Source organism: Argiope bruennichi, chromosome 10 (genome assembly GCF_947563725.1).
Source record: "Argiope bruennichi chromosome 10, qqArgBrue1.1, whole genome shotgun sequence".
Lineage (NCBI taxonomy): Eukaryota > Metazoa > Arthropoda > Arachnida > Araneae > Araneidae > Argiope > Argiope bruennichi.
Window position 1 is genome coordinate 112,454,978 of NC_079160.1, and position 23,680 is coordinate 112,478,657.

At 26.1% G+C, this 23,680-nt stretch overlaps 2 protein-coding genes across 2 annotated transcripts in view; one reads left to right on the forward strand and one right to left on the reverse strand.

The window, feature by feature from the left end:
* Positions 1-2,133, reverse strand: part of LOC129988844 (uncharacterized) — a 35,990-nt gene extending 33,857 nt beyond the window's left edge. Inside the window, exons 1-2 of the mRNA XM_056097120.1 lie at positions 1,989-2,133; positions 349-401 (exon numbers count right to left, since the gene is read on the reverse strand). Of these exons, the coding sequence (XP_055953095.1) occupies positions 349-401; positions 1,989-2,024 (89 nt within the window). The 5' untranslated portion in view covers positions 2,025-2,133. The remainder of the gene's footprint in view (positions 1-348; positions 402-1,988) is intronic.
* A 342-nt stretch (positions 2,134-2,475) lies between these two features.
* LOC129989175 (phenylalanine--tRNA ligase alpha subunit-like) lies at positions 2,476-22,294 on the forward strand. The gene is made up of 12 exons (XM_056097542.1): positions 2,476-2,718; positions 2,916-3,053; positions 4,361-4,459; positions 7,679-7,797; positions 8,441-8,533; positions 10,107-10,235; positions 12,586-12,701; positions 13,113-13,197; positions 14,490-14,589; positions 15,427-15,595; positions 18,042-18,234; positions 22,130-22,294. Exons 1-12 carry the CDS (start codon positions 2,575-2,577, stop codon positions 22,233-22,235), a joined length of 1,491 nt encoding a protein of 496 aa, XP_055953517.1. The 5' UTR covers positions 2,476-2,574; the 3' UTR covers positions 22,236-22,294.
* Positions 22,295-23,680: the final 1,386 nt, after the last annotated feature.

Consider the following 23,680-nt stretch of genomic DNA (forward strand, 5'->3'; position numbering starts at 1 on the left):
GAAATGGTTTGATGGGTTGCAAAAATATTTAATAAACAGAAAGTAAATGTGATTTTAAAAGGTTTTATATTAATTATCAGAATTTAAAAGAAGTTACTCCTCTCCACATAAAAGCAAAAACCTAGCAAATGTAATCAATCATAATAAATTAAGTCAATAATAATGATTTATTGTTTTTTATATATAATCAATATTAAAACATTAATTATTGCAATTAACAAAAAAAAAAAAAAACTGGATCTGAAAATATACAACAATCTCAATAAGAAATCTCAATACAAAATGTTTTAAATTTAATTACCTCAAACATAAAACTGTGAATGAGAAAATACACTACTAAACACCTACCCTTCAATTCCAGTAGATTCAGAACTATGAGGCAAAGCTAAACATTTTACAATCTAAGGGGAAAAAAAAAAAAAATCAAATTACTTGCAATACTACAATAATAGTAGAAAATGAAAATTACGAATCTATTTGAAAAAAAAATAAGTTTGATCAGCAATGTATTCATAATAAAGTAAATATAAAAATATTTTACAATTTCAGTAAAAAAAAAAAAAAATGTATAAAAATTTAAATGTACATTATGTTTTAAAACATTTAAATATAAAATGGCATTACATAAATGCTAAGCAGAAAAATTTAACATCTTTAACCTAAAAGCTCAAAAGGCTTATTTAATAACTAATTTATATACATTTTTAAAAAATATAAAAACAATTTATTTTTTATTTATATTATTTATTAAAATCTGCAAAAACACAGCTCCCTAGTAAATAAATCATAATATAGTTGATAAATAAAAAAATATATAAAATCGTAGTACTTGTTTATCTAATGAATAATATCCAAAATTTAAAACTAGATATAAGACATTCAAAAAGTAAAAAGATATATTCAATATTCACATCAACTTTTATACCCCTTACTAACATTTTAGTGTATGTTATGAGTACATTAAGGGCTTTACTATATAGCAAATATTTGATACAGCTATATTAAATAAAGTCTTTATAGATTAAAATTTTGATAAAATTTCATAAAAGTGCTTTGATTTATGACAGAAAGTATTAATCTGAGGTTATTAGCATTATTGATTTGCAAATATCATTTCTCTATTTTAATATACTTATAAAATATTCTGATGTTAAGCTTTGAATTATTTTTATAACCTGGAATCTTTTTTCTAGTTTACATTGAAAAATTCTTTACCCCTTCATTAAAAAAAATGTTTTATAATCCAAAAAGAAAATGTATTTGTATAATAAATGAGAATGCCTCAGATATTCAAAAATAATCACACTAAAATATTTTAATAAGCATTAAATGAAATATAAACTTCCATCAGTGATGAACATTTCAATAAAACACTGTTAAATTTGACTGGAAAATATTTTTATATTATTTAATTTAATTATCTTTATATTATTTAAATTAATCATTATTTTAAAAGTTTTATATAGCTTATAGCTATGTTATAAGTTTTATATAGAACTGAATAATAATAAAAAAAAAAACCCGGCTAGAATAAATAGAAAATATTTTTATTTCATATACAAATAAATAGCAAATTATTTCAAAAGGAAAATATGATATATGGAAGAAAATAAATAAAAAGCGGGAGTCGTTCAGCGTTACATTCTGTTAAGAACTGTGCACAAAAAAACTAACAAAAATAAAATGTTTTTATTCCGCAGAATGTGAAAGATTTAAATTAAAATATACAGCAATTTTTTGATTATATATAATTTAATATTTCTTAATTGAAAATTTACGATTGCAATGAGCGATGAAAGCTGCTCGCATATTGCAAAATAAAATAAGGAAATGTTTTTGTGGTAATACGAGCATTTATTTTAATATATTTCAGCACAAACAAGCAGTCTAGCTAAACCGAAAATCTCCAGTACCGAAAATTACGTCACAACGTAAACATTATAGAAACCAAAAAACCTGCAGAATTCTTTGAATTAGTCTTTACTCACCCTCCAAGTTCCGCAATAATCATCAAGTTCTTCCATATTGATAGATTAAATATCAGATATAAGCTATAAATGAAAAGCATATATATTAAAACTAGACTAGCAAATTAATTATTGGCACTCTGAAAATCTGTATGAACAAGAAACGATTCCGAAACAACGCTAAGTAACGGTATCGATGAATCATCATGGAAATTATTAAAATAAAAATTCTAAATAATTATAACTTTATTTTCAACAATAACTTAAATATACTTTTAAATAGATTAATAAAAATTCCAAATAATTTTTTTGTCTTTTAAATATTATTAAATTAAATATATTACTTCCAATAAAATTCAATTTTGAAATTATACTTTTGTAAGACGAAGCAAAATAAATTAGTTATTCTTCGTTTATTTTAGGTATATTAAAAAGCACGAACTTTTTTTTCTGAATTGACCAATTTTAATTCCGAAACAATGATTTCTCACACAAAAGTGGCGATATCGTTGATCTCCATGGAAAAACGCAAGAACGTAAACAATTGCCGCATACAATCACATCTGCAATATTGAAATTTTAATTTTGTTTAATTTAAAAAGGAATAATGGCTGAACTTACTGAAGAAATATTATTATTTTTAAATGATAATGGCGAAAAACCAGTTGATTCTTTACGTCTTGCTGAAATATTTAAGATTGATCATCAAAAAATAGTTGGTGCTGTTAAAAGTTTACAATCAGCCGGAAATGTAAGTATCAACAATAGTTGTGAATTTCTCTGAAAAGAAATTGATTCAAAAATATTTACGTCAAAACGATTTTTTTTAACTTTAACTTGAATTTTTTTTTAAATTGATTACTATAAATATATATTTGTGTGTGTGAGTTGATTATTTTTTTCAGCAAATATGACTTAGATTAATATTTCATTTTTTTTTTCTATTAGCTTATCAGTGCTGAACAGCAAGATAATAAATATTGGAAACTTACAAGTGAAGGAGAAAAAGTAGCTGCAAATGGAAGCTATGAAGCACTTGTTTTTTATGCTATTCCTCCTGAAGGAATATTGCAGCAGCAGCTTATGGTATTATTTTCATTTTATCAGTAAATGTAAACGGCTTGATTCATATAAAATAACCAGGTTTATGTCATTATTGCAGCACTATTAATTATAATTTTAATGTTTAATAAAAAAAGTTGATTACTTTTTATAACCATAAAAAAATGTCACATCTGTAATTATAATGGATGGTTTCCTTTTCTTTCAAATCAAGCTATTTTTAGGTTTTTTTCTTTATCTATATTAAACTTTTCAAGCAGAATATGTGTGTGTGTAACATTTCATAGCAAAAGAATTTTGAGCAATTTTAAGGACAAGCTACTTTACTTGTACATTATGTATATAAATATTTTCATTTACTATAAAATAAAAGCAGAATTTTCTTTTGCATCATAATATTTTCAAATATTTGGAAAATCACATAAGTTTTTATTAATTTCTAACTAATTTAAATTTTGAAAAAAAAAATCATTCCAAAATATACATTTTTAAAAACTATTTATTGCCTGGTTTGATAATTTTAAATACAGTGGTCTGCCATTTAGAATGCCTCATGAAAAATTAACTCTTAAAGTTCTCATGAAAGGCCTCTCCTTTGATATTACAGACAGTGCATCATTTTGACATTGCTTGATTTCAATAATGATAAAAAAAAATCAGTATTACAAGAAATTATTCATTACTCTTTTTGGAGAAAAAAAATTAATCTATAAAATTTTATTTTTCAGGTCTAAGCATTAAAATGAATCCTTATATTCATGTGATAAATTATACAGCTAACTCCAACTTCTAATTATTTTCTGGGAGCAAAAAGTTAATTGTAGAGGTTATTTTTAAAATTATTTGGTCTACATAATTTTTTTCAAAAATAAAATTAGATAATATTTTAAAATACTAAAAAAAAATATTGAAATTGCCTTTATTTTAATGCGATTTATTAACAGGAATTTTTCTTAACTTCATTTTTTTTTTTTTTTTTTTTTTTTGTAATTATAAGAATTTTTCTATTGATGTGCATTTTTGTAAATTTTGAATAAAAAGAATATTAATAAAAAAATTTATTGAAAATATAGATTTTCTATATTTTAGTAAATTCCATTAAATTATCATTCATTTAAACTATTATATTTTATTACTTAAAAGTACCTGTTTGTTAATAGGCAGTTTAAAGAAATTGCTTTACTACTGATACTGATCATTGATTGGAATTGTGATTGTTTATTTATTTTAATTATAGAGATGTTAAAAAAATACCTTAAAAAGTATTTAAATGAATTCTCAAATTTTTATGTGATTATAATATATTAAAAATTGTTTAAATTTAATTTTAGAAATCAGTTCCTCAATCCAATGTTGGATTTAGTAAAGCTATGTCTGCTGGATGGATCTACATAGAGAAGAAAAATGGTGCAACTCTAGCTTATCGAAAAGTATTTTTTTTTTTTTTTTTTAGATTGATGATTTTTGCGCATAACTTTCTGAATTATTTATAATAGTTCTTCATTTATTATAAATAAATTATGGTAATTTTATCTAAAAATCATTTTAGCTAGTGTGCTGAAGAGCTTTAATCATTTTTCTTTGTTTATTTATTGCAAGTATATTAAAAGAAACTGCCATTCCATGTGCACTTTTTTTCTTCTTCAGATAGTTATTTCTTATAATCTAGATCTTGCTCATGGCATCTGCCTGTCCTCCTCATTTTTTTTAACTGATACACATAAGTATTGTTAATTGTAATGGAGAAATTATTATTTATTACTTTCTTAATTTGTTATTGCTTACCTTAATTTCTGAAAGTATCTTTACTATTAAAGGTACCAAGATAAAAATAAATTAAATGCCAAACTTTTTGTATAAAAAAATTGAAAAATTTATTGGAGATCAATTAAAAATTTTTATAGTAAAATAAAAAAAAGGAAAGAAAGGAACAACGGAAACTTTAATTGAAGATTACAGAAATTAAAAGAAACTATTCGCTAGTAGTAATTTGGGCATTAATAAGTTAACATTACTTTATTTTTGTAATGCTGAAAACATATTGGTTCAATTATATATTTATGAATTCTGGATAATTTCTTGATTCAGTCAATTAATGTATTCTGTCTGAAAACACATAAATTGCTGACTTTGTTTTGGGTCATTTTACTACCACCATCCCATTTATCAGTATATAATCATTCTCAGTTTGCACAAACAACTCTTTGACCTTAACACAAATGTAGCTCATAATAATGTATAAAAAATAATTTAATGTTATATAATTTAATATTTTACCCATGAAAATTGTGATGGAATTTTTCTTAGCCTTGCAAGTATGATTTAATTATTAAAAATTCTGCAAGAAATAGCGATTTAATTTTTATTTAAAAACATTTTATTTTATAATTCATACACATTATTAGTTAAAGTCTAATCAAAATCAAAAAAATATTTTAATTTTGATATAATTGTGAATTATCAAAAATAGTAAGAGTTTAAGAAATTCAAAGTAAAATTTAAAGAAGGTTTGTTTTTTTAATTTAAGAAGGTTTTTGAATTAAAAAAGATTTGGTTCTTTTCAAAACCTGCATTGCCAGATAGTCTAATTTTATTTTTATCGCTAACACAATTGTTGCAGATTTTAGATTCTTCATAATAAGTGCAATCATCGTAATCTCCAAAATCTATATTCCTCTTTTCCATTTTGGTGTTTATTACAGAATACATTTTTTAAAGTAAAAAGGTATTTGCATCATGACTCAGATATTTATTTTCACAGTCCAGCATGTGAGAATTTTATATTTCATTGTATAATATAGAAAACCAGGATATGCCATTGGAAAATAATAGCTATGAAAGAGCCAATTAGGTTGTGATCTTTGGAGATTTCTTTTATTTATTTATTTATTTTGGCAATTAAGTACTTTGATGAGGTTAATATACAAAAACCAGAAAATCCATTATGAATTTTAGACACCTTTTTTTTTCCCCCCCCAAAGGATTGAAGTCAAAATTTGTCACAGAATACAGTTGTAATTAATAGATCATTTACCTAATTTTATTTGTGTAAGTCATTGCATTTTTGAGTTATCACATTTTACATATATGTGAAAGTACAATCTGACAAATGGTCCACTTTCAGATAAATATGATTCAAAACTTGATATGTGTGTGTACTTTAGATACTAAATCTGTATGATAAATTCTTTCTGTTCAGTTCTTTTTATTTTGTAATTATTATGTTTATTTGTATTCAAACAGCTGGACAGGCAGACTTCATGCCAATGTATTTCATTCAAAATTTGACAGAAATCTAGAATTTTAGTGTAAATATTATATACCAAAGTCCTTCCCTCTGACTCAAAGCATTTCTGAGTTATTCTCTTTGCTACAGACAGATATAATTCTAAAATTGTGTTTTTCAAATTCAATGAGGTCTAAAATGTGAATATTCATCTAAATCCTGAGTTCAAATTTGTTAACAATTATAATACTTCCTCTTTATAAACTTTATTTATTAGAAAATAATAAAAGGAGATATAATATTTCCAGTTTCATTATATTAAAATTGTTAAGCTATTTTAATTATTATCACATGTAAATTATTTTCACAACTTTAGTCGCATGATAAATATAGCTCATTATTAGACAATATAGCAAGAAAAATCAATGACATATTAAATTCGCCGTTTTACTACCAAGAGTTAAGTAACTTCAAGAATAAAATTAAATGGAATCCTGGAATTTTCCATTCAGTATAACTTGCATATAAATTGTTTATGAGTGTTTATGCTTGTCAGTTTTAAGATGCTAGCACTTTCTGATTTTTTTTTCTTATTGCATCATTTTTATTGATTATTCTTAGCTTATTATTTTTAATGAAGTCATAACAAAAGCTTTGCAAATCTCCTATTTTATCCATTATATCATATCATAGATCCTTTTTATATATTTTTGTTTTAACTTGGCTTACTTCATGTTTTTAAAAATAGAGTATTGTTATCATTTTTTTCTCAGTTTCTAAAAGTTTGATATTCCTTGTCTTTTTTTATTAATTGTATATTATTTTAATATTTTCAAAATGCAGATATCAATTTTATTAATTGTATATTATTTTAATATTTTCAAAATGCAGATATCAATTCGTTTAGTTCAATTTTGATTCCACAAATGTGGCATTACCTGCTAGTGAATTTGAGAGAAAATAATTACAAAATTCTAAAATAATTATGTAATAAAATAATAAAAAATAGCAAATGATGAAAATAAAAATCTGCTTTTTCATACATTAAATAAAAATTGTTATTATTTAAATTTATTTCCATCATTGCATTGTTATTTTTGCATCCAGTATTTAAAAATTTAAATATATTATAGAAATATTACTTGAGAAGTTTGATTTATTTCTTTAATTCATGCACACTTCAAAATAATATTTCAGACTATGATGCCCCCCGCCCCTTCATTCACAGTTATTTAACTATAAATTAGCTCTGAATTTAAAAATTGATGATATATGTATTAGGGTATTTTTTTTCTTCTTTTTTGAAGTAATGCTTTCAAATTGTTTTAAAATTTAAAAATTGATAATATATGTATTAGGGTATTTTTTTTCTTCTTTTTTGAAGTAATGCTTTCAAATTGTTTTAAATTGAATTTTCCTTCAGGTTGACAATATAATTGATGAAGTTCAAAACAATTTGCTGAAACTTCAAAATTCAAGAGAAAATGAAGTCTCTCAACAAGTGAAACTTGAGCTTAAGAAAAGAAAACTCTTGCAGGAAGTGTATGATTCCCCCTTAATTCTTTTTTTTTTCTGTGCTTGTTTTTTTTTTTTTTTTTTTTTTAAAAAATTTTGTATATTGTTTAAGTTTTCTTTGCCATAAATTTAGATGAATGATAATATTTTTTTTAAGGATAACATGATACTATCAATCAATATTTAAAAAATTCTTAGTAGTTTTATTTTTAAAATTTTATGTACTTTTTTATTTATATTAGGTGTGTATCACAGTGTTTGTTTTATCTACTCCTAAATGCTGAATTTGAAAAAAAAAAAAAAAAAAACAATTTGAATTTTTTTTTTTTTTTCCATTTAGTAAATAAAGAAACTTTAAAGAGAAAAATATTTTATGCTATATTAAAAAAAGTTATAAAATTGTTGTTATTTGCTATTTATTTTTTGTTGTATTTGGTTATTGTGTATCTTATAAACATTACTTCATTGATTAAATAATATTTTATAATTAATGCTTCAGCTTATTAATTAGATGAGAATTTATTCTTAACTTTTTCTTAATTATTATATTATTCTTTTGTTTAAAAAAATTATTATTAATTATTTTATTAAATTATCGATAGGTATATTTCATGAAATTTATCTTTTACTGTTTGCTTGATATTGAAATAAGATTTTTTTTCCTTTCTAGAACAATTAAAAGTTATAAAATAGGAAAAGGACCAGATTTTACAACATCTCATATCAAGCAAGAGACTGATTTAACCCCTGAAATGATCTCTAGGTTTCTGTTACATTTTTGATATTCTTATGTTAAGATAAAATTACATGCATTTCATCAAAAACTTTATTCAAACAATTTCAGAAAATTTGGTATTGAATTCAATTTTATACACTTTCAAAAGTTTTGTTATTAATTCAAAACAAATTATAATACAGTGATAATGGGCAATCTCTATGATAAATATAGTAATAAGTTCAGCAAGTGAAGATTTTTATGTCTAAATGGTCTGTCTTTTTGTCTATGGGTAGTTTGAGTAATGCAAAAATTCTGCAAACTATTAGATACTCCTTAAGTTTATAAAAATGGAAATGGACTAACTACATTTTGACACAAAAATATGTATTTAGGTTCAGTATCAATATGTGATCCAGAATCCTTGGTAATTTTCTCTTATGGCTTGACTATTTGTCACGATGCCTAATGGTGTATTACGCCTTATTTTCTTGCAACATACAATTCCCAAATTTCTGTAACCATTGTGCAGACGTATGTAATTAATATACACAAGTAGTAATGGTTTGGCAATTCAGAAATAAGCAGTGTTATTGGTGCATGAGTCAATAAGTACCAATATCCAGTTTTAAAAGATCTCACAAAATAAAACTGGTAGAGTTCTCCAGCTTCAAGATCTTGAAGCTGGGGGATATTGCAATTAATTCCATATTTTTCTGTTATATTTAATCAATCAATATGGTATATGTTTATTGTGCACGAACAATTTAAAATACATTTTATTAAATTATTATTATAAGATGTAGTTTATCAGTGTTGGTTGGCATAATTGAATTACTATGATTAATATGATGGATCAACAGAGGATTGCTGAAAATTGATAATTTTTATTGAATCTATATATCTTGTAACCAAAAAATATTCTATTTGATATCAAAATAACCTTCTTTTGATGGATCATATTCTTTCCTATGTAAAATTTGTGTAAAAATGCGAATATTGGATGCATCATTGTGCAATACATATTTATTCTGTCACAACTGCCTTTTGATCGGGGGGAGGGGGGGAGTTACATATCTGTTGTTCTTGTATGCTATGCTTCTATGTAACTACTAATACTATTTATATCAACGGAACGAGATTATAACAGGTGATAGAAAGAAAAGTTAATGCATTGATTTAATAAATAGAAATAATCATTTCAAATTCAAATATTTTAATATTTAAATCATACTGTTATGGGAGAATTTGGCAGAAATAATTTTGATCTGTTTCTGATGAACAAAATTCTTTGATTCAACCCTATTTTGAAGTTTATTTGAATTAAATTTTCAGTTATTACTTTTTTGTGTACCTTTAATGCTTTTTTTTTTGATAATTAATTGCTGTTTTAAAGTTGAAATTAAGGATTGTAGCATTCTTTACTTCTTCTTGCTAAATTTATTTGATTTGTTATTGTTATTTAATGATCTTCTGAGAACCTTTATTTAGATTGTTAAATGTTGATAAAATTTACTTTATTGCTATGTTTAAAAAAAACAATTCTTAATATATTTAAAAAATTGAGAAATTGGTTGAATATATATTTTTTTCAATTTTCTTGTTTTTTTCTTTCTTCCAGTTCTTCTTGGAAAGAGAAAACTTTTAAGCCTTACAATTTCAGTGCTCTTGGTATTGCTCCTGACTGTGGCCATCGGCATCCTTTGATGAAAGTACGAGCAGAATTTCGTCAAATATTTTTGGAAATGGGGTAAGTTATTATTTCCATCATTTAGGTTTTACGGTTATACTTAAACAAACTAATGATGTCTTATTATATTTTAAGTTTTGTTGCCCTTCTGATATTTGAAAATTCATCTGTTTTTATGTATTAACATGTCAAAGAACAACTTTAAATATGAATTTTAACTAATACTGACATTTAAAAAAAAACTATACAGAAATACTCTGCTGAATTTCTCATTTTCTGTTTACTGATTTTATTTCTCTTTTAGTTTGCTTTGGTGGGTATTTTCATGAACAAAATTTGAATGAATAAAACTGTTATAATATTTATTATTATTATTATTGTTTAATAAATAATGATATATAGCCATATGTAGTCTAGTCCTTAATCTTTCCCTCCAGTCCAGCTTTTTACCTTTTGATTTTGCAGTGTGAAAATAATCAAAGAAAACTTTGAAGTGAAAATTATTTCTTGTGGTTATTACCATGAGCAAAATAATTTGGAATGTTTTATAAGAAAATTTATTCAGGAGTTTTTTCAGGCTTCTAAAATATACTTATTTAAATTGCTCCCTTGGTTAATAAATTTGAATAAATATGTCTGTAATTATAATTAATTTGTTCTCAACTTCAATAAATGTCTACTGTTTTCAAATCCACCAGTACATTATTTATTAAGCATCCTGTATACAGGTTGCTTGCTCTAATCACTGTCCAATAGCTGATTATTAAATATTTAGAGATTGGCATGTACTTCCAATTGGAAACTGCTGTTTCTGTTGAAATGCTTTATTTTTTTAAGCCAATCAGTGGCTGATTTGAGGAAATACTGCACATTGATTGGTAGATTTTCTCTGAAGTGGTCATTAAAATTATCTAAAATAATGATACTCAAAAGTTTATAATTTGGTCAGTTTTGATTGCAGAAGGGTGGATTTTTTTTTTGTTTGTTTGTTTAGAATTACATGTATCAAGAACACTTTACTAAAAAGGATAGATAGGATTCAGATATTATTTAACAATTTAAACTTCATAAATTTTTCAGTAAAACATTTACTGATTCAAATAAGATAAAATTTTATTCTTTGCTTTATTTAGAAATTTTTTTTTGATTCAAACAAGATAAAATATTATTCTTTGTTTTATTTAGAGCATTTTTTTTTTAAAGTACATAGGTAGTTTTAAGCTCTTGAGCTGTTATTAGAATGGACATTCTGTAGAATTGATAAATTTGAATTTACTAAGAATTTGCTTTGACTGTTCTGTGAAAGAATTAATATACAGAGCTGATATGAAAAGCTTATTTAATTTTGTAAGTATCAGGAGTTTTCTGTTTATAATATAATGAAATGAAAAATTGGGAGAATCTCTTTTTCTATATAAAATACTAAAAAGAAGACCAAGATGTGCTTGTAATCTCACCTTCTTGAGCATAATTGGTTTCTATATTATTTCTGGTGTAAAATGCTTTTCTTACAAAAAAAAATGCTTTACATATAGATTTCTCATTACATTTTACACTCTATTGAAGAGAAAAAGCACGTAAATAAAATTTAGATGAAATGATTCAGAGGAGTCAATTAGAAATGGAGAAGAGTGACTTAAATAAACCAGTAAACATTTAGATCAGTGCCATTTTAGATTTACTTAATAAATTCTTCTAATTAAAAAAAATTCTCATAATTGATAAGGATCCATTAAATTTCAAAGCATATTCAATAATCTTTTTTGGAGAAGTTTAAAATATGGATAGTACTTAAATTCATACTTATATTTTTATTATTATAAATATTGCATGGTATATTATAATACACCATACATATTTGTTTTAATCAGAACACAGATGCACAAAATCGGCTTATTTTTTAATATAAAACTAACTGATAATTGAAATATGAAATGAATGCAAAAACTGAAAAGAAATCGAAAACAAGACATTTGTTTCTGAAAAAGCAGTCAAAGCATCTTTTTCAGTTTGCATTTTTTTAATAACAAACTGTAAAAAAAAAAAAAAAAAAAAAAAAAAAAAAAACATCCATGTAGTATTTTTGGCACTTAATTGATAACTGTAGATTCAAAAATATCATGGAGATGAGGAAATATAGATTTCCATTTTAAAAATATTCTATTCCTGAAGGAAAGAATGGCTTGGCAAATATAGTTTCTTTATAAATATAGATGTGCATTTTACTTATAATCAAATATAGTAAGGAAAATTTAGTTATATCACAATGACAATGGAAAATGCTGTAAATTAATTAATACTTAAAGGCTGAAACATTTTCCAATTTTTAGTGTAAAGAAATTTTATGAATACATATAACTTTAAATATTTTTTCATGCTTTTTTCCTTTATTTCTGCATTTTTCAAATAGATTCTCAGAAATGCCTACTAATAATTATATTGAAAGTTCCTTTTGGAATTTTGATGCTCTCTTCCAACCACAACAGCATCCTGCAAGAGATCAGCATGACACTTTCTTCCTTTCTGGTAACTTTTTTCTTCTCTTCTTTGATTAAAAAATATGTTAAAATATTTTACTTTTTAAAATGCAGTATTCACAATTCTTTCAAAAATAACAAGTCATCTTCAATGTCATTTTTGCTCCAAAAATTAATAGTTATTTTGATTTTTTCATTAAGAAATTTGGCATCAATTAAAAATAATTATGCATTTTTATTTTTTTACAATTGAATGGACGATTCAGCTTTTAAAATGTATATAAAAACTGTCATCAAACTGTTTATTTTGTTTTAGGTAGACATTGTATTGCCAATGTCAACCACAGTGCCATTTATTGTGTGAATTTTTGAAGCAGTTCAGCATTTTTTTTTAAGGTTTCTATTTTATCAATATCTTTTAGGTTTTATTTTTGAAAATTATTGTTGCTCTTATTTTTAGATCCTCAAAATGCAGCTGATTTTCCAATGGATTACTTAGAAAAAGTGAAGAAAGTTCATTCTGTTGGAGGATATGGCTCTCAAGGGTAAGGACTTAAATATATTTACAAAGAAATGTAAAATTTTATATGATTATGCAGTTAAAATTAAATGAGGGAACAATAATTTACTTGAAAACCAAATAATCAGAATAATTGCATAGCTTTAATTAATAATAATCAAATAATTATATTACTTCATTGGTTATGTAGCATTTGTAATCTGAATAATTTAAATACCTATGACAAAATTCACAAGCTTTTAATATAGGAAAAATAAGTAAATATCTATGCATTATTTTAAAATATATATTTAGCATATATTTTTTGTTTGCTAAAAATATATATATTTTTCCTATTCTGCCTATTTGTAGTAGTGCAGAAACCCTCATCCATTGGTAATTTTCTATCTCCACATGAAATAAACAAGAGTGAAGAAGAGTCATTAAATTAATTGAATTTTTGGGGTTACTTTATTAAATACCGTTGTCTGTTTTTTAATATTGAACTGAAAATTATTAATTTGAACATCTTATATTAAAAACTGTAGCACAAATTTCTTCCCTTAATTTTTTTTTTTACACTGAACTTATACTTTATAAAGTTTGACTAATTTAATTTATTATTCAGTTCTATCTATATATCTTGAACCATTACCATTTTGATGGTGTCAAACTTGAAAATTGTTGGGCCATCTGTCTGTTTATGCTATTTTATGAAAAAAAAAAAAAAAGAAAAAAAAAGATGACCCAAGATTGCCCAAAATAGTTACATTTAAAAATGGGGAGAAAAAAAAAATCTTACATTTTTTCAACTTGAAAGAGAAATATTAAAATTTTATGAAAATTTTCAAAAATGATTTAAAATTTACTCATTTTTTAGTTAAAATAAGCATCTAGGTGTTAATTAGATTTATATTTTGATGTTGTCTTTCACTCATAAGTTACATCAATTTTTGCAAACATATTTTCCAGTTTTTGCACTACACTCAAATAATTAAAAAAAGCTTCATCTTTTTATATCTTGGAAATTTTGATATGCAAATTGAATGTTGTTGAAAATCTTAGAATTCTTATCCAATATACACATATAATTTTATAAAAATTTGTTGAATAATTTAAATATAACTATGAATAATCAGTGTTAATTTTTTAAAATTATTTATCATTATTTATAAATGCTTTTTACTGAGAAGGCTAATTTTCCTATTTTTATTTTTAATTATGATAAAATATGATTTTAGCTATAATAAATTACTGCTTTCTTTTTTTAGATACATTTCATACTAATTTAATCTTTATTTATTTTTCACTTATTGAAATATTTAAATATTAATATAGTTATCAGTGTGAATGGAAACTTGAAGAAGCGAAGAAAAATTTATTGAGAACTCACACAACTGCTGTTAGTGCACGGATGTTGTATGCCCTTGCTCAGCAAGTAATATATGTTTGATTGATATTTTTTAAACTGTTCCATTTAGATTGTTTGGTGTTGATTGATATCTATTTGTTATAATTAAAAATAAAAAATGTCAATATATTTTGTTTTTTTATTTAAGTTTTATATGAATAGACACGCAATGTTAGGCATTTGAAAATTTGCTTTTGTGTTAACCAGGTAATTAACTTATATTCAACTTGATATTTCGCTGTCCAATTAACAGAAATATTGAGGATGAATAATGTTTTGAAAGATATTTAATCTGAGAAAAACATTTTAGGTATTTGTCATGCTGGGGGGGGGGTTCGAATTGTTAAATAATTATTATAGGAAATAAATTGAATAATATTATAATATGTTTACAATGTTTCTGTTTGAAATATATATTAAACATTTGTGACAAATTATCTTAGATTCAAATAATATTTGCAGTCTTTGATCTAAATAATTCATAAGAAAATGACAGAATGCATCTTATTATAAGTTTCATTTAGATTATTCAGTTTGACAGCTCATGTCAATATTTTTAAGCCAAGAGTAATCATAATTCAAATTTTTGGACAATCTGCTGATTGTATTAAGTGTGACCAATCTTTGCATTTTAATGTCATAGTTAGGATTCACTCATTCATCATGCATTTAAATGCAATGCAGTTATTCTCAAAATATTGGAACTGCCATTATTATATAAATTTGCTCCTAATTTTAAATAAGTCATATTTATACTTGTAAAAATTTAGACAAATTAAAATTGTATGTATGTGTATCAATAATAAATTGCTCCTATTTCTTAAAAATGATAATTATTGATTGATGAAATATGTTTCTTTCTAGGAAAAATTCACTCCTTCAAAGTATTTTAGTATAGACAAGGTTTTCAGGAATGAAACTTTAGACGCTACCCATCTTGCAGAATTTCATCAAATTGAAGGCGTCATTGCAGGCTATGGTCTAACACTTGGCGATTTAATTGGCACTTTACATCAGTTTTTCAGTAAATTGGGTATGTATGCTTTATACATACATTATATAAATATATTAAATATTACTTGCAGAGTTATTCAAAAAAATTATATCCATTACTAAGATGGCCATACCTTCCTTTTAAATGACAAAGGACAGCAAAATTTGAGCAAATAACTTTGTTTTGTAGTTTTATTTAAGTAAGTAATTATTGCTGTATGTAACTTCTCTTGGTCACATGGGCAGCGTTCATATGCTGGTCCATTCCAGTGCCATATTAAGCATTTCCTATGTGTACTTTCAATTTGTTTGTCATTACATGCAAAGGAAGCATTAAGTTTGACCGTGTGTCACAAGCTAAAGAAGAAGATATAAAGATATTTAGATGATCATATGAAATACATATATATGATAACAGGGGTGTTTGTGCTCCGGGGAAACCCCGGAATTCCGGGGATTTTGAACTTCGATACCCGGAAATTCCGGGGATCGTCGTTCAAAAGGAAGTAGGAATAATAATGAATTATTTATTTTGATCTGGGTAATTTTGTTTCCTTATAAAGCAGAAAACGCAAGGTCAGTGTGTGTGCTGAAAACTTTTCCTTTCTTTCTCCAAAGGCAGTGATAATGCGTGAAAAGGGGGAAAAAACTTCTTTTTTGTTCTTTCCTTATTGCGAGTTATGACTCATTCCCCCGGTTCTCGGACATTCTCTTCTGGATTCTTTTCGGCAAGTAGGCGCGGCAGAAAAAAAAGGGAGAGACTTCGTTCGACCAGATGTGCGATAACGTGGCTCTGGGTTCAAAGGTCTTATCTCTCCTGGCGTGGCGCCAATAAGGAGAGAAGGGGGATTTTTCGCCGTATTAGCTATTTGTCATTGATCGCTTCGCAACTTTTTTTTCTCCGCTGTGTAAAATTTTCGTTTCATTTATTGACGCACGTGTAAATTTTTCGTTTCGCTTATTGAAATATTTTTTTATTTATGTACGCAAGAGAATTTCACTTTGAAATTTCAGCATATGAAACAGAAATTACCCCTTAAAAATTCATATCTAATTAGTTTTACAGCATTAGATCCAGAGCTAAGAGGTAAAACCAGTACAATATTAGCTTTTGAAAAATTATCATCTTTTATGTCCCATATTTTTAGTGATAATGAAAAGTCAAAAGTAGAAGCTGAAATAAGGTTATACCAGAGTGATATTGATATCACCAAAGAAATGCTCTACACATCTGATGAAAGTGGAAATCAAGTCAAGTGTACAATTGATAAATATTGGTCTAAAGTTTTTAATTTAAAAGATGATTTCACAAATGATTATAAGTATCATACATTGGCTAAATTGGTCAAAGCCTGCCTTAGCTGCTTCCATGGCCCATTAGTGGAAAGTGCATTCAACTTAATGGATACACTTGTCACTGACTATAGAACCTCTCTTAAGATTGATTCCCTAGATGCAGTGCAGACTATTAAATATGATTTAATGGCTTCTAAAGAAACCTCATGTGAAAAATATAGCTCAAAAAATCCAATGACTGATCCAATTCACAAAGATCTCTTACTGAATATGAACAGAAGTTGGAAAACATATCAAGAGGACTTTAAAACATGTATTTCAGATGAGTCACCTATAAAAGTCTCTGAAAAACCTTCTACATTAGCAGAAAAGCAAACTGCTTCTACCTCTGCATGTGCAGTTCTCGAGGAAATTTCTTCAACTGTAAATGAGGAAAATAAAAGTCAACCTTCCTGCAATTATGAAGTTCACCACAAAAGAAAGACAAGCCAACAAACATCAGAAAATAAAAAAAAGCAGCAGAAATGAGATAATTTTTTTTAAAGAATTAATTCAGGTAATTTAAAATATTTACATAAAATGTAGTAGTTTATATGTTTGAAAATTTATGGTTATTAATTTTGCAAAAAAGTAATTCATTGAACTTTTATAATTAGGTCATTCAATACTTCATAATTGTAATTTTTCATTTCTTTCCCCCCCCTCCTTCTCGAAACTCCAAAATGCCGGTAGTAAGTCCGTAAAAGTTTCAGGGGATTTTTTTGGGTCCCACAAACACCCCTGTGATAATCAAATGTGAATCAATCACCAAAAATTGGCTTTAGAGTGTCTAGTGAGTAATGGACTGTTATATGTATGTTGCTTGTATGAACAGAAAGAATGACATAGAGCAGTTATTACATACTCAAACAAAAAATTTTATATGTATAACCTTTCTTAAATATTTTCCTCTAGTAAATACTTTATATTATTGTTTTATTTCAATTCATTTTAAATATTTAAAGCAGTAAAATTAATTCAATTTCTCCTAGTAATTTAATATATTTCCCAAATCTGATATCTATTTCCTAATTAAAATTTGTTTATTTAATTCGGAAATAGATAATAAGTTGTTTTTTGTTTAAAATTTTGACTGTGTTGGAAAAAAGTTAATTAACTCACTATAAGTTATATCCATTTATTATTTTTAGGTATCACCAAACTTCGCTTCAAACCTGCATATAATCCATATACTGAACCTAGTATGGAAATTTTTAGCTACCACGAAGGATTAAAGAAGTGGGTGGAAATTGGTAATTCAGGCATGTTCAGACCAGAGATGTTGCGGCCAATGGGACTGCCAGATAATGTTTCAGTTATTGCATGGGGACTTTCACTAGAAAGGTAATTTTTTTTCCTCTGCAACAAATTTTAAATATCGTAGTTTGGCTTGTCTTAGAAGCATTTTTTAAAAACCATGTTAAATTAGAATGTTTTCTTTTGAGTAAGTATGCATTGATTAAGGATATTTGTTGTATCATATATGCTGCTAGTTTATAAATATTTTTCCTGTAGATTTTTTTTTTTTTCATAATATTCACTCATTCTTTCTTAATGAGATTTTGATGACTGTGTGGAGTTAATGATACAAAACATTTTCTAATGATATCATATTTCTGCAGTTGGATAGTAAAAGCTTATTGTGATCTAACAAAATCTTGATTAAAATCAAAAGAGCATCTGGAGATATTTCTTGTTGCATTTCAAATTAGTTCAAACCACTGCAGAAATTTTAAAATAGGCAAAGATAGCATTTCTATATCTTTGTTGGGCTATCTGAAATCTCCACATCTTCATTTTTCTCCATTATTTCTCTCTCTCTCTGTTTTGTATTTTATTATTACAGTTTTATTTTAATACTCCCATCCTTGCTTTTTGTAAAATTTGTTTTCTCTTTCTTTTGCTGTTAATCAAAATTTTAAATAAAGATAAGAGAGGAAATCAGCAGAATGATCTTCCTAAGCTTTTCATAGACTTACATATATACCAACTGCTTGAATTTATCATATTTACGACAGATTTCATCAAAAATTCCCACAAACTATGTAAGTACAGATAAGATTTCAATTTCTATAGAAATGAGTTTTTCTCTCTTGTGTGCAATCATTTTAGTTATATTCCTATACTAGCCGCCTTTGGCGACCAGCCGGTTTGCCAATCTTAATGTTCATTTAAATTTTAATAATTAAATAGGTTGAACCAGATTTTAACCCCCTTCTTCGCTTAGTTGCGATAAAGCTGGCAATCTTTATTATGCACTATAATTGAGCATCTGCTCCTTTGCTTTTGAACATTTCGCAAGGCCGTTGTTGGCGATTTTTAAAAATTGTGCCAAGCAGGGGGTTAAACTCCGGTGGTACCGTTAAATATTTTACGCAATTCCAACTTTAATAGATTCTTTAGCAAAATATTTTAGAACTTCAAATTTTGATAGTCATATAATTCACTCATAATATTATAAAGGCCTTCAGTCATAGCGTGATATGCATCTCTCTAATTTTCTGTGACCCCTCGTAGAAATTATGCTTTAAAGTGTAAATGATTAATCTGCAATTAATATAATAATATTTTTTACTGAAACAAAGCATTTTTTTTTAATAATATGATTAATGATAATAGAGTCACTGAGCGTTTAAACTTTATGGACACTAAAGAATATCTTTCTTAATTTATGTATTATCTCAAGAATTTGTCAACAAAATTTTCTCAGATTCATCATGAACAGATCGATTCATTAACAATGTTTAATTTTAAATGCATCAAACACTAAGAAAATAAAATGAATCGTTTAAAATAATCGGTCGAAAACAGGTTTTAAAAAACGATGTACTTAAAACTATAAGCATATACAAAAAATATATATAACTAACATAAATACAATTTAATTACAAAAGCATGCAATTAACCTAAAAATAATTTAAATCATTGAAAACAGGTTAAAAAAAAACTACTTAAAAATGATGTACTTAAAACTATAAGTATATACAAAAAATATATAACTAACATAAATACAATTTACTTACAAAAGCATGCAACTAACCCAAAAATAATTTAAATCATCCGTTAGTTGTCATGTCAACAATCAGAACACAGTGCGCATGCGTGAATTTTACTACGCCAGTTGGGGTAACGCTATGCAGATTATACATTTTTAATTTCCTTTATTCTGTGTTATTTTAATTCAAAAGTACATCAGAATGAATCTGAAACATGGATTAAATAACAATGTTTAAATGCATAAAACATTAAGAAAATAAACAGAATCGTTTGAAATAATCCGCCGAAAAATGTTAACCCTAGCCTCATTACTGTTGGGAGAAAAAAAAAAAAAAAAATTGAAGCCTTACTCATTTGGCGGTGGGGGAAATGGAAGATTTTTTTGGCGGAAAAGTTGGCGGTCGGGAAAATGGAAGATTTTTTTGGCGAGAAAGCTAGTTTTTAATTAATAATTAAAATTCTAATTAGAATTTCAAAAAAAGGGGCCCCAGGTGCACATTCCCGACCTCTAAGGTATACATGTACCAAATTTGATAGCTGTATGTCAAATGACCTGGCCTGTAGAGCGCCAACACACACACACACACACACACATTGAGCTTTATTATAAGTATAGATGATATGGTGAGAATGATAATAGAAGAGGTATTTTCATTAAAAAAAATTATGGTCATTTAAAATATAATGAAATATATAAAGGATTATAAATTAAAAATTTTGTGAAGTGTTTCTTTCTGCCTATGTACATGTATGCATGTGTGTCACCCTATAGATTTTATCTTTTTATGAGCTGGCGATTACATGACAAATGATATTTTATTTAAAATGCCTTATCAAAAGAATGCTAGATGTAAGATAGCAGAGAACAGCAGATTCCCCATTAAACAACTGCCTAGCGCAACTAGGCTAAAAGGGAACTACAATAATTCAATTAATGAACTTTCCTTTCCTTGTTGTACATAAATGAATTTGTAAAAATTGCAAATTCTAGAAAATATTAAGTAATTTACAGAGTTATAAAATATTAAAATAATATTCATACTTTATCAAATATAATTGGTCAGGTTGTTATATGTTTCTTTATGCTCATTTTGTTATAAGAATATACATGTTGATGATCATTGCAACAAAAAGCTCTCAGATGAAAAGGGCATTTGTTGAAAAAAAATTCTTTGCTGTTTTTCTTACTAAACGTTGTTAAAATTCATTGAACAAATAATGATGTAACTTATATAAAAGATGAAATTTTGGTACTAATCAACTTTGTTGAAAGTTATCTTATTTGAATTTCAGTTGACTTTTGAGAGATTGTAATGAGGTCAGATAATCAAAAATGCGGTTAATAAAGATTAATTTTTAAATCATGACTTTTTTTCAACAAAGTTTTCAAAAATTATTTTAAATTATAAAAATAATTGTAGCTATCATCAGATAGTAACACTTTAACATATGCAACAATCAGCTAATGATAAAATGATATTTTTTTTTGCTTTCACTGATAGGATAATGAATTTACATTTTGCTAATGATTTTTTTAAAGGCATTCTCAAAAGCATATTTTTCCAATATGAAACATTTTGGCCCATTTTTTTTTCAATGAAATTGAATAGAGTTTGCTTACATTGTTATTGAAATTCTTAAGAATTGAGTTATGCTTTTTTTCTTCTTTTTTTTCCCCCCTTCTTTTTTTTTTTTTTAATTATTTTTTTTTTTTCCTTCTTCTTCAATTGTTTTATTGTGTTACAAAAGATCATTCGCTAATAATAACGTTTGAAATGCATTCATGTTGATAAACCTCACACTCTCTAATTAATCTCGGTCAATGTAGGTTTTTCAAGCATTTATATCATAAAAAAAATGGTATTATTTAAATTTGACTATATGATTAAAAAAATGTCATCATTTTTTAAAACAATAAATATTACAATTCAGTTTTCTGGATTTAGTTCGATTAAGAGTGTTATCAATTAAAGAGGCATAGATAATCAAGATCTTGCGATATTGTGTTCGGTTATTATATACTATATGTAGATCGCAATAAAAATAAAAATATTGCCTATTATTTTAAATTTAATGTTGTTGAGTCGACATAAATATTGCATATTCAATAGGAATAAAAATATTTTATTTGTACCCAGAAGGCAAAATCATGAATTACATTTAAATTGAATGGTTTCACAGTTGTGCTGATTAATTTATTTGTATTTCATAAACAATAATGAAATATTTTTTTATGTTTTAGGCCGACTATGATAAAATACAAGATTGATAACATCCGTGAATTGGTTGGTCATAAGGTAAACTTGAATATGGTTAATTCTAATCCAATTTGCCGATTGGAAAAATAAAGCGAACTGTTGCAAATGCTTATTTAATCTGTGATCAATAAAAGCAACTAAGCTTGGAAGCTTGTCTCATTATTCGCTTCAAATTTGTTCTTTGCTATTATTTTATTTATACAGTTAAATAAATTTCATCTCTGTGAGTTGAATAATTGTATCATTGTTGCCAAGTTGATGATCTTGAAGAAATTATTGGACAATGTCATAATGAAGAAAACTTTCTTAACAATTTCTCTTTGTTAGTTTACATAATCAAATCAATAAATCAAAGTTGATAAGACTGAAAAAGAGAAAGTCGGGAGGGGAATCAAAGGTCATCTGATTTCATTCAAGACATCATAGCATGATAATGTTTTAGGTTTGATTTTTGATTCATCTGTTTTTATTTTACTTTTTAAATTTAATAAAAAAAATTATATATAATATTAGGTTGGGTTAAAAGAAATCCATTACTTTTTAGATAGATGGTTGTAGTGATCAATATCTCGTAAAGTATAGATCAAACTATTTCAGATTTATACTGTGTTAAGATGACATTTCACACTAAAAAAATTCTTTTGTTGTTTTTTTATTTGGACCATTCAGTTGTGATTTACAAGATGTTAAAAATAGAAGTCAACAAAGAGAAAATTTGGTATATTTACAGTTTTTCTTTGATGAAGGCGAAAATGCAAGCCAGGGGGCTGAAACTGTGAATGGTGTTTATGGTCAGGATACTATAACAGCCAATTACGTGCAATTTTGGTTTTGTCGATTCCGTTAAGGTATTTTTGATGCTAAAGATGAGGATTAATATGATAGATTGAATTTTCATCTGCGAAGCCTTGGCCAAACAGAATGAAATCGACCCATTTCTTAAATGAATGGTGACTGGGGATTAGAAATGGGTCGCATATAAAAACTTTGTGCGAAAACATCGTGGTCAAAAGCGCAGTGGCGCAGCTCAATCGGGGGCCTAACCAGGGCTAACGGCCAGAAACGTTCTGCTTTGCATTTGGTGGCACTGGAAAGGAATAATTTATTAATAGTTGCTTCCATATAGACAAACACTAAAATTTGGATCTCTACTATCAACAACTGAACCGTTTGAAGCTAGCGATTGACCAAAAACGACCAGAATTGGCCAATAGGAGAAATGTTGTGTTCCACCAGGACGTACACCTCTATAGTGACTCTCCAGAAACTCTGGGAGCTTGGTTGGGAAGTTTTGATACATCCACCATATAATCCGGACCTGGCACCAAGCTATTATCATGTTTTCTTGCATTGCAAAACTTTCTTATTGAAAAGAAATTGGCATCTAGAGAAGATTGTGAAAATCTATTATTAGATTTAGTGACCAAGACTTCTAAGGGAGAGGCATTATGAAGCTATCTTTAAAATGGCAACAAATTATAGAACAAAACGGTGCATATTTGACCAAAATTGGTAATCCGAAACATGTTAAATAA